At 34.1% G+C, this 11,902-nt stretch overlaps 1 protein-coding gene across 1 annotated transcript; it reads right to left on the bottom strand.

Moving 5' to 3' along the window:
- Window positions 1-449: 449 nt before the first annotated feature.
- Window positions 450-10,924, bottom strand: LOC143601411 (kinesin-like protein KIN-7D, mitochondrial). Its single transcript, XM_077078831.1, has 25 exons — window positions 10,608-10,924; window positions 10,381-10,478; window positions 10,187-10,276; window positions 10,004-10,056; window positions 9,401-9,466; window positions 9,034-9,087; window positions 8,858-8,917; window positions 8,122-8,200; window positions 7,960-8,027; window positions 7,637-7,693; window positions 7,448-7,552; window positions 7,220-7,324; window positions 7,019-7,126; window positions 6,793-6,924; window positions 6,016-6,195; window positions 5,390-5,566; window positions 4,786-4,923; window positions 4,361-4,480; window positions 4,181-4,231; window positions 4,056-4,103; window positions 3,713-3,847; window positions 2,138-2,749; window positions 1,512-1,641; window positions 1,288-1,401; window positions 450-557 (listed from the first exon to the last, which is right to left on the bottom strand). The coding sequence occupies exons 1-24, from the start codon at window positions 10,922-10,924 to the stop codon at window positions 1,316-1,318; spliced, it is 3,069 nt and encodes a 1,022-aa protein (XP_076934946.1). The 3' UTR covers window positions 450-557; window positions 1,288-1,315.
- Between the last annotated feature and the right edge of the window lie 978 nt (window positions 10,925-11,902).

Genomic DNA, 11,902 nt, shown 5'->3' on the forward strand with positions numbered 1-11,902 from the left:
GTTTTATGTTTTTCTTAAAACTGAACTAACGATTTGGTTTTGGTTTTGTATGTAGTAAACCCTGAAAAAACTGAACCAAATTTTAAGTAATTTATAAGAATTTAATATGTAACTCAAATACTTTTGGCTAAATATATAATATTCTGTTAGTTAACAATCAACAAAATTATTTATACCTAACTTTCTTTTCGGCCTCAAATTTTCAAGCTCAAATAGCAAGATAAACCAAAAAAACCGAAACCGAACGCTTTTAAAAATCCAAAAACCGGAGTTTCGATGATATGTGACGGACTGACGGCCATTTGCTTGTTTATGCCCTATGGTCAACAAGGCCATTTTGGTTGTAGATTTTCTTTTATACATGAAAATAGAAAATCAAACAAGACTCTATTTTTAGTTATTCTTATAATTTTCTAATTTACAATCCATTTAAGAAGACTAATAAGATGGAAAATGGTACTATACATTTTCAATACTTGTATATGATTTGACCAATCAAAGAATGGCACCCGCTATGTAACACAAAACATAACCAGCAGGTGAATGATGGATGATTCCTGCAACATATAAAACACATATCAAAATCATATAATTACTTTATATATAACAGGTTATAAAGTATTAGTAGGGGCATTTACATATTTCCCCTTCCTAAACTTTGAAATTACATATTTCCCCAAACCATGCTTAAAGAGCATTGTACATTGTGCATTAAAAACTTGTATTTTGGGGAAATATGTAATTTCAAAGGTTTAGGAAGGGGGAATATGTAAAAATTCCATAATGTTAATACATAACTACAATGAAATAGAATTATGATTAAAAAAACAAAGCAACATATATTTTTCGGTTAACCCAGCCATGCGCCTTGGTAATTTAGTCATTTTACCCACTTCTACCCCTCTCTTTCACCACATATGTTTTTAACAAAAAATGACAAAACTACATTCATATGCAATGCAAGGCACATAAATGGATCTAACTGAAAATGCTAAAGTCCGTTAGCAGAAAGGAAAGGACTGTAATTTACTGGACATAGTGGATGATTTATGTTATTTCCTTAGTTTAAGGATGAAAAATGAAATTTGCTAACCTAAAGGACAAACATTTACACTTATTCAGTTATATATACACAAACTTCTATCAACTTTTGAAAGTTATATGGTCAATTGGTAGCTTAAATTTTGTGTTCTTTTTTGTGAATTTTGGAAGTAAGATTACAAAAAAATGACAACAGAACAGTGATCATATATTTCAGAATTATGAAACAAGAGATATGATGCATACCTTCATTTTAATAGAAGGTATTTGCATATCAAGAGGTGAAAGCAAAAATTCTATCAGCAATCTTTGTCCGGCAAATTGGACACTCAGAACATGCAACCGAGCAAGATTTACACACTGCAAAAAATTTAAGATATCGTGGTATGATAAACATAATGCGTTCAACTTTAACAAATTGTGAAATAAACATGTTTGAAATATGATTGGGAAAATTTGAAGGAACTTACAACTAAAATGGCGGCAAGGAAGAAGCATTGTTGTAGTTGGCGATTCAAAACATACTTTACATACATGAGAATTCGCATCGTTGTGGTTATTGTAAATGAGTTCCTTCTCCTTCATTTCTTGCATTCGAGCCTGAAGACCACAAGTATGAAACTTAATCTAAATTAATGAATTCCTTAAACTTTAACAAGCTCATCAAAACAGTCCTCAAATGTCAAGGAAAGCCAACAAATAGCCATTTGGCTGAGATTAACATGACTTTTAAAGTTGCCGATCAACCAGAGGGCGACGTGTGTCATTACAGCAGACTTCCATCTTGAACCATTTTCTTAATTTAAATATGAAATTCAAATGATATTTAAATAAACAAAAAAGTCAAGCGTTATTTTGTCAAAGTCAATGATCAACATAGTTATTTTAGTAACTTTCCCCAAATGCAAACACCTCTAAAGGCCATGTGCCCAGCGCAATAGGGTTTCAACATAAGGGTCTCCTCACAAGGGTCCCGTGAGTTTCAAAGATTTAGAAAAGATAATATTTGTTGGAACCATAATTAGCAAACAATCATAGAAAACATTAACAAACTATTTAGCACAAGATTATAAGATAGCTCAAAATAACGAATTACCTTCAAGCGAGCAACAAGGGGCTCTTCCTTTGGCACATTGTCATTTTCTTTAACAACAGAATTATTGAAACCACCATTATCTAATTTCACTTCATTCACATTGTCATTTTCTTCAACACTGTTAATATTTGTTCCATTAACCTCTTTCTTCAACTGAGCAACATGAACCCACATGTTTGCCAAATCATTTTCCAAAACCGCTTCTTTTTTCTTTAATTCTTCAACTTTTTTCCTATATTCATTTTCAATATTTTCTTTCTCCGCCAATGCAGCCTCGAGACTCGCTTCTCGTTGCTTCCTTGCCTGCAGCACCGTTTTTACATCTTCCAAGTCAAACTCATCGTTGACCCGACCCGGTATAATCCGACCATTTCGACCCGATTTTGGGCGGTTATTGCTACGAGCAGCTGCTAATTCGTTTACCAGTTTTGTGTTTTGAAATGAAAGTTTGGTGACTTCATTGGCTAAGTTTTTTAGTTCAATAGCTGCTGCGGATGCTAATTCTTTTGCGTATGAAGCCTCTTCTGATAGTTTTTGATTTTGTACTAATAATCCACTGTTTTCTTCTAGAAGCTGAACTTGCTCAAGCTTTAGTTTCTCATTCTGAAATTCCTGCCAAAAAATGAAAATTAAAGAGGTTAAATTACAAATTAGAGCCTGAAATTAGTTTCTCATTCTTTAGACATGAAACTAGAGCCTGAAATCTTAACTATAAAAATCAAGAAAACAATTAATATCACTATATGGTAGATTGTAAGGTTTACTCATGTGAGAAACAAACTTTTGACCCACAAACCCATTTACTGTTGAATTTTGAATTGGTCTATTTGGGTTATGTCTTATCACAAGCGGGTCAAACAGGTAGAATCAAAATTAGTCTAAAACCGAACAGACTGAAAGTCACTTAACTGTACTTTTAATAATATATATTGAAATTTTGTAATAATAAAACTTGGACCCCCCCGGGGGCACGACGCGGCGGGAATTCGGTTGGCATCGGTTTGGTTCTTTACAGTACAAGCACTCGCTATAGCAAATGAATAGAAAACCAAAAAAATTAAGTCTTGATACGCCAAAAGAATATCAACGCGTGCTTTACATATGTCAGAAACCAGAATAACAAATACCAGTACCGATCCTGTTAATACCGATACTGGTATCAATGTTGTTCGGTCGGAATCGGGTTCTTCACGGTGCTCTATTTTGAATATAAATCCTTTTTCAACAATATATACCGAAATGCTGAGAGAAGTAACTTAAAGACAACCGTGTATTCAATTTTCTTTTTAACGTTAAGGAAAGTTGTCAGAGAAAAATCACACTGAATGAAAATAAACAGGTTAAAGGCGTATATTATTTAAAGTATTAAGAGTGAAATTAAAACTTAAAAAAACAAAAAACAACTTTGTTGCACAATAATCAAGTAACCAATATTAATATATATTATAATTAGTATATTTTTTTTCATTACTCAAAAACCACACAACAAGCTGCGCCGCAACCCCCTTAATTGCCATAGAATATTTTGGACCATAAAGAGTTTTAGGTCAACACGACCGTATGGAGATAAATTACCTGAATCTGAATTTTCTTTTTTAGTTCATCAGATCCATGATGTCCAGATGATGACATGGCTTTCTCGCTCTGGGCTGCAGACAGTTGTTGTTCAAGCAATGTTATTCTCTCTTGAAGCTCCTTGTTTTCAGAACACTGCAATATGTTTCAAAAAATGTCAAAATAAGAAAACATGTGTTAACTGTGTAAGTATTGAGGTGTAGAAAAGATAAGAAGGTGTTGTTTATAGTTCAATGATGTGTAACATAACTTTAAAGCCAACTTTAGTAATGTTTCAAACCAAATGTGATAAATAAACACAAATAAAAAGGCCACATGTGGCATTAAACATATTTATATATACCTTGTTCTGTAATTGTTCTTGGAGAATGCGATTGTCTGCTGTCTTGATCTATAAATATGAAAGATTTTATTAAGAAAATTATAATTCAATCAGAACAAAATAATAAATGATATAAGCATGCAGACCTCAAGCTCAAACCCTTTTTCGTCACATTGCGTCATCAATCTCATCATTGTCTATAAAACAACCAGCCATACATGTTAATGAACTTGTAAACAAAATCAAATACATAAAAAATCACAAGCTTGCAAATACCAAAATAACAGAAATGAGAATTTACATAGTAAATGGAAAAAAGAAACTACCTGTTGCATATCAGCCAATGATGTGTTAGAAATTGAAGCTTCATTGCTTGCAATAATCTGTTTTTCCAATACCCTCATTTGCCTTCTTTTTTCTTCTATTTCTTTTTCCAAGTTTTCTATCTGTGGAAACATATATACTTTTAATTAGCATAGAAATCTTGGTTATATCCCATCCTCATAAAAATTTAAAAAGTCATTTATCTCCTTTATACTTCATAAGCACTTCTAAGGTAAATGTCATTATAATAAATGTCATTATAATAAGCACTTATTAGCTATTACCCTTAATTTATAATACCTAGACAATTTATACAATTACTTGTAAGTTGTAACCATACATTAAGTGTAAGGCATGAAACTTAAAGAACAAATTTCATGGCTTGAATATAAAGCATGTAAAATTCAGATGTAAAAGCAAACAATACTTGTGTTTTTGAGATCTCGGGATCGTTTGCAGACTGCTCTACTAAACGTTTCATTGTACTTGAACTGAATGCTATCTCTCCTGCAAGCATTTTAACTTGCTCCACCAGAAGGTCCATCTCATCTATCGAGATTACACCCTATAACAAGAAAAAGAGTATTCATACCAGATTAATATACTTGAAGAACAAAAGAATCATAGTTTTTGAACCCAAACAATTTGCATACTGAACGGTCTCCAAAGCATGCACCAACACACCAAACAATTTGAAGGTGCATACATGTACAAAGCAAATCATATGGTACGTATTAATTGTATAGAAAGATAACTTGGATAATACAATTTACAATGTGTACACAAGATAATTAGTCCTAAAAGATTTGGCGCATACATTGGATTGAAACCAAACTGCGTGTAAAAATATGTTCTTATTGCATTAAAAAATTTTTCAGACAAAAAAAAAGCAAACTTTTGAAGTGTAATTTGGGGTTAAGGTGAAGCTTGGCCATATCCAACATAGGCATTTTGTGAAGCACTAAACAGTACAAACTGAACATTAATGATTATTAAATAACTATGCACAAAAAAAGAGCCTTGAAACATACTGTTGGCAGTTTTGCATCACCAGCAGAACCATTAATAAGGTCACCCACTGGAGTAGATTCTGTGATGGTGCTACCTGCTGCTGATAAATTGCTGGAATTTCTTCTGTGTTTGTGTTCGTAAGATATTTCTGATGGGGAATCGTTTAGATTCTCACTTTGCAAGAGCATAGAACCATTCTGAAATATAAGCAAATAAAAAAAAGGTCATTAAAGTCAAGTCTCATAAGTCAATATGCAATCAAACATCCAGAACAGAAACATTTTAATAGATTCGGGTTAAACTTAAATGACGATTAAAAATGTATTGTGTCAAAAGTGATCCAAAGTGTATCTAAATGCTTGTAAGTTGCAAGCTCTTAACGTCTTAAACCAGCTGTATTCCGAAAAACATTATTTCAAATAATATAGCTTTTGTAATCCCATATAATAAATTACCTACTTATAAAACTAAAGGAAAAAAGGGGGACAGAAAAAGTTAACCAGCTAAAATAAAGAAATTCAGGTTTCATACAAAATGTTGCACAAGTCACAGGCAAGACACATATGCAGTTATTTAATGTTTTAAAAACCATAATCTGATAGAAGGAAAAGGTATATTAATTAAATATTGAAACTATGTAACTTACATTATCCTCATTTGCAGATAAACTGCGTTGATGAGCAGATCCATCTGTTAATCCAGGAATTGTATTTTTTGAGGAAACAAGTATTAGCTTTGTGAGCCTTTGAATTCTACTCATTAGAGCTGCCTTGGCTTCTTCCTCTTCCTCCAACCGTGATTGCATCTTTACTTGCCCTTCTTCTAACTATTAAATATATAGGTATATACCACTCGGTAAATTGAAAAATGCACAGCGCAAACTTTAAGAAACCGATCTCCTACTCACTGTCTATATATTTTAGTTAGGCCTAAAACATGCCAGAATTTTGTATAGCGAAAAGAACATAACTTTTTAGAAGAGCATTTTTGTCTTTTTTCCAAATACAGGCACATTCGTAATGTTTTTTTGCCAGAATTGGTATAACCATATAAAACCTAATTATATATTTACTAGAATACAGATATAGATCCCTTCCCCCAACCAACGTATGTATAGTTTAATAGTTTATGCAGTTTCATCAAAAACCAAACCCGACCAAAAGCATGCCAAAACATTGTAAAAAGAGAAAAACAATAAAATACCTTACTTTTTGTACATCGAATCATTTGTGTTATTAAAATAAAGAAGGGTATTTTCAACAATTCATCACCTGCCATGTTTTTTTGCAAGTTGGTATATAAGAAACTGATGCATACTTAAGTGGCGTGTAAAGTAGTTTCAATATATGTGTAGCCCATAATGAAAAAAGTTGAATACATAGGTCGCTGCCAGAAAAAGTATCCCAAACATAAAAAAAAATACCTTTTGCTTTAAGCTCATTATCTCCTCAGGATTAACACCAATAAGCATCCCCCTTCTGAGCTGATCAAGCTCTTGTTTAAGAACTGATATTTCTCGTTGGTACTTCTTAATAAGAGACTTTTCATCAATAATCTGAAAATGAGCGTTTCAATAGCATACAACTGTCAGCTTAGTTTTATAATTTTAAATTTGTAAAAAAATAATAGAATACTACTTCATTGCAAACCTTATTCCGAGAAGCATAGATTTCAACACGCTTTGCCCTGCTTGCAAATTTCAAGGTATTATGTGTCTCCTCCATATTACTAGAAGCTGGAGTTATGGTGCATATAAGCTAGCAGGAAAAGAAGTAAATTTAAAAAAATTTAAAATTTTATAAAATTGGCAATTTATCAGGGAAGACATTTAGGCGTTTATTTAAACTAACCGAAACATGCCCATGGCCACTCAATGAAGACTGCAGTAGTCGGGTAAGCTTGGAATCTCTATATGGCACATGAGATGCCTTCCCCTCACTAAGCTTTCCAATTACCTGTAGTAGCATAAATTTCCAAATTAAAAAAAAATCAAATAACTCCGATAACATTATCAATAACAGAGTTAGAATAACAGAAGAATGGCCAAACACATCAGTAAAGAATATATAATGACTTACAGTTCCAAGGGTTAGAAGGCTTTTGTTTATGTAAGACCCTTCCTTCCTCCTTAGTCCAGTTGTTTCAGTTTTTGAGCTCTCTGATCCGGCAAGATCAATCAGATTCTGGAACAAATATTAAAAAAAATGATAAGTAAACTATAAAAACAATAAAATTATGTAAAGGATGTTAAGAAAAATTGTTCATACAAGTTGAGAAAAGACAACTCCATCGTACTCGTCACCATGAGCGCTGCTTTCAATCATCTGTCCATCCAAATTTATATTAGAGATAAATGGTAAATGGTAGTCACAACGACTATCATTAAAGCAAGTAACTTGTTGGCACATGCAGTCTTAACTCGAGAATATAAATTGCCAATAATGGAACTAAAAAATAACATCAGGCATTTGAAATCAACATAAAGGCTAACACATATCTATCTGAATACTGAGAAGCTGAAAATAAAGAAAGAATAAACACAAGTACAGCTTGAAACAAAAGAATAAGCTAGATATTATTAAATACATACCAGAGTAAATATAGTGTGACTACGGCTACTGAGCAGATTAAAATTATTTGAACCAACATGGCGGTGTTCTGCAACAAAAAATAGACAAAATAAGCTAGAGATTACATGAGCATATACATGCACAAACATGAGAGCACAGTCTAATACAGATTTCAGCAGTACCTTCACCAGCAGCAATGAAAGAAAGAGCATGTCCAGGTGATAAGACAACCTCTTCCTTTATACCCTCCACATATGTACCCTATGAACGAACAGATAACATGATCAGGAAAACGTACATACGCACTAAGACTCCTCGCTATGGGCAGCTTAGGGGCGGTGTGGGGAGTTGTTGTGAAGACCGGTGGTAAGGGGGTGTTTTGGTGGGACCACTCTACTTTAACGCCCCATTGTGCATACACGCAATGGGGCGTTAAAGGGGCTTCGAACCATAGCGGGACAACAAAGTGGAGGGGCTTCAAAAGTCCCCAGTGCCCACCATAGAACTCGATCACCAAAACAAATTCAGGCAAGCATAAGAATCAATTTGAATATATTAATAAACTTATTTTAGATTACCTAAACATATTGGAATAACTTTTTTAAGTTAATAGTTTTGTTTTACCAACACAAATACAAATAAAAAGATTAGAATGAAGCCCACCAGAGGGAGAAAATTAGATAGATAAGCACTAGTTCAAAAGGCTGATTAAGTTCCACTTAACTATTGCAACTAATTTGACGATTAAGTGGTGTTGACTAGTTGAAGTGCTAAGTGGATGCTTAACACCTAGGTGGACGCTTGAGAAACCTAAAAATATTTTCTTAAAACACTGCCATTGAGTTCAAAAGGGATAACAAAAAGCCAATGAAGAAGCATTTAAAAACCGGAAATCAAATGCATAGTTACTGCAGAAACCTGTGCGTCTTCTCGAATCCTGAGATTTTGTCCAGTTGGATCAAGCAAATCATTGATCACCTGGCACAAGTAGCATAAATAAATAATATGGTGACAATACTGGCCGTCAGAAGTTAAATATAATGCATATTTGTATTGATTAGTTCATAAGCAATCATCTAAGCAGTGTCACTAACCTCATTGTAGATCTCTAGATATGACACGCGCAACAAGAACTCCCTTCCTGGAGTCTGCAATGCAAATACATAAAGAATTTATACTCATAAACTATGCTCCTGAAACATCAATAATAAACCATGTGCGGCACAACTCAATACGGATATTAGATGCACACTCTGGCACACGTGTGTGCGTGTGTATAGAAGGCGATGCATAATTGTAAGAGAGGCATCAATTAATCGACAATAAACAGTCAAAGAACATGCCGCCAGGCAAGAGTGGCTGTCCCACTCCCATCATAATACTGAGCCCATAGATAATATATCAAACTATGTAATTAACATGCATTCAAATACCAAAGATAAGGCTGTGTGAAACACTTACATCCTGTATAATGCTGAAAACATCCTTTATGGCCAATGGTATTATTCCAGGAGAATGGTGATCACCCTGAAAAATAATTGAAAGACTTGTGAGAAAATACACACACATACATATAAACCAAGACGGCAAGACTAACTGAAGAGATGACTGAAAGTCATGATTAATTGATAATTTCATCATATTTCTTCCATATCAAATCAAATCAGCATTTCCTTATGTATTCCAATGAAATCAACCAAACAAATCAGCACCCCTGATAGTCTAACCGAAGAAGCTTACAGAATGCAACCAAAGAACTATAACAGTTAACTACTTAACTGTAAGCTTTATTAGTTACAAAAGGCAGATAATGCACTAGATTAGTTTGCTAGTACTTGTATACTGATATCAACAGTAGCAGCATAATTCCAATTTCCAGTATGTCCTTTACTACTAACTACCTCATATTTCAGATAACTAGATGCCACTCACATCACTAACAAAGACTTCCAAATGACTAATGAATTATCTACTAGCAGTCCTCTTTAAGATAAAATCATTTAATATATAACTTTGAAAATCATTAAACACTATTAACATAACCCGGGTATAAACTTCTCTTACATGCATTGTATGTGTCTTCCCACTACTTGTAACGCCATAAGCAAACACAGTGCCTGCACCAGAAGTCATACATTAGCACACTCAACTTAGCATTCATTCAATCCATTGTGGATCAAAAACAGTTAACAAACAATCAAGTCATTATACAATTGACTTATTTAATTTGATATGCTTTTACCGCACCGTTTACTCCTTCCATGGCCGTCTTCACAACAGGACGAGCAGCCACTTCATACACTTCCTGAGTAACAGCAGATGGTCCAAAAACTCTATCTGCAATGTCATCACATAATAATAAACAACTATCAAATATTCAACTTAATCATTGCATCCTCGTCTCTCTCCTCGATTAATAACATATAAAGCCAAAACCATACCAAATGCATAGGAAGTGACAGGATTATACTCGTTTCGCACGAGCTTGTCTCCATCCGGATACCAAGCAATCTCATCTCCTCTCTGATACTCTCGTTCACTACAATGTCAACAACAACACATCACACAAAATATCACCTGATTATTTCTCAAAACCCTAGGTGTATACTGTATAGATCCAAAACCCTAGGAAATCAAATTCAAATAACACAACTAAAAATCAAACTACCTCAACGGCCTAAACCGAACCGTCACAGAAATGCTATCTCCCGGTCCCGATCTCGGCACACTATCAACCGGTTCTCCAATAAGCTCATCCGGTGACAGAAAACCAACCGGCGACCGGCCTCCGTAACCTCCTCCTTTGGAATACATCGAGTCCGAGCGAGGAGTGGATCTGGAACCGTGACCGTTACCGGATCGAGGAATGAGCTGCTGCTGCTTAAACGACGACGATGAAGAAGATGAGGAAAACGGACTGGACGGTTTCCGGTGGTGGTGGAATGGTGAATTGCTTCTTACTCTCGATGAAGAAGAAGCTGACATTATTATCTATGATGATTATATAAACAATCAATCAATAGTAAGTGTGTGTGTGTGAAAGATAGAGAATATTGTCAGAGGCTCACATGGTGATGGTCCTTTGATTATTTTTTGGTGAGTGAGATAGAAGGAATTGTAGAGAGAGAAACAATGTGAGTATCGATAGGTATAGATATGAGTGTGAGTGTGTGTTTCTTGTTGGTTAAGACAAAGGAAAGGAGATAGTGGCAGTTGCAGAGAGCAAGAGATCCCTAAAATGAGACGAAGGAGAACGATGAGAGGATTTCTTTTTTTTATTGTTTTTTCAAAATTTCTTTGTTGTTAATAAAGTAATATAATATTATATTTTGTAATAATTAGCAAATTAAACATATCCGGTATAAATTAATTATGATGCAACACAAAAACGGCTATATTTGTTACATGAAAATAACAACTTAACGTAGAGAAACATACTGGTTGGTGTCTTCCGTGAACGGCTTGTTCTGCAATTCCGGTGCTGATATTATTAAGTGTTTTCTTACTGGTTATTTGGTTTTGACGATAATTGACAACTTGGAAGCATACTGAGATGTGATGTAAGGTTCCTCCGATTTTTTCCTTCTTACCAAGGATGCTTTCAATTTCCATGTGTCGTTGAAGCTAAAGGAAAAGGAGAAACCTATCTTGTATGGTATATTGATCATAGATAGTTGGAGAATTTGAAAAGTTGAAAACGAAAAGCTTCAAAAGGATAGAGAGGTTAAAATCGAGGACATTGTTGGAGATATTAAGTCGTTGAGCTACTGGTGAATTAGAAATAGATCAAAGCTTTTTACGGGAAGTTAGGGTTTGTGTAAGTTTACTATTATGTTATTCTTTCTGTTTTTGGCGGTGGCGCCACCAGCCTACCAACAAACGTTTTACCTAGCAGTATTAATGATGTAAATCGATAAAAAGGAATATTTGCGTAAAAAAAGAAAGCAAATATAAAGCAATTAT

The sequence above is a fragment of the Bidens hawaiensis genome, unplaced genomic scaffold (genome assembly GCF_021521415.1).
Source record: "Bidens hawaiensis isolate Kalapana, Puna unplaced genomic scaffold, B.hawaiensis_p1.1 tig00001960_1, whole genome shotgun sequence".
In the NCBI taxonomy this organism is placed as follows: domain Eukaryota; kingdom Viridiplantae; phylum Streptophyta; class Magnoliopsida; order Asterales; family Asteraceae; genus Bidens; species Bidens hawaiensis.

What these genes read in the sequence shown, in the direction of transcription:
- LOC143601411 (XM_077078831.1), bottom strand. Translation starts at nt 10,924, where the DNA reads ATGTCAGCTTCTTCTTCATCGAGAGTAAGAAGCAATTCACCATTCCAC. An exon ending in TTTTCAGCATTATACAGGAT is followed by an intron (nt 9,088 to 9,400) that starts GTAAGTGTTTCA and finishes TTTGCATTGCAG; the next exon opens with ACTCCAGGAAGGGAGTTCTT. An exon ending in TAATGAGCTTAAAGCAAAAG is followed by an intron (nt 6,196 to 6,792) that starts GTATTTTTTTTT and finishes TATATTTAATAG; the next exon opens with TTAGAAGAAGGGCAAGTAAA.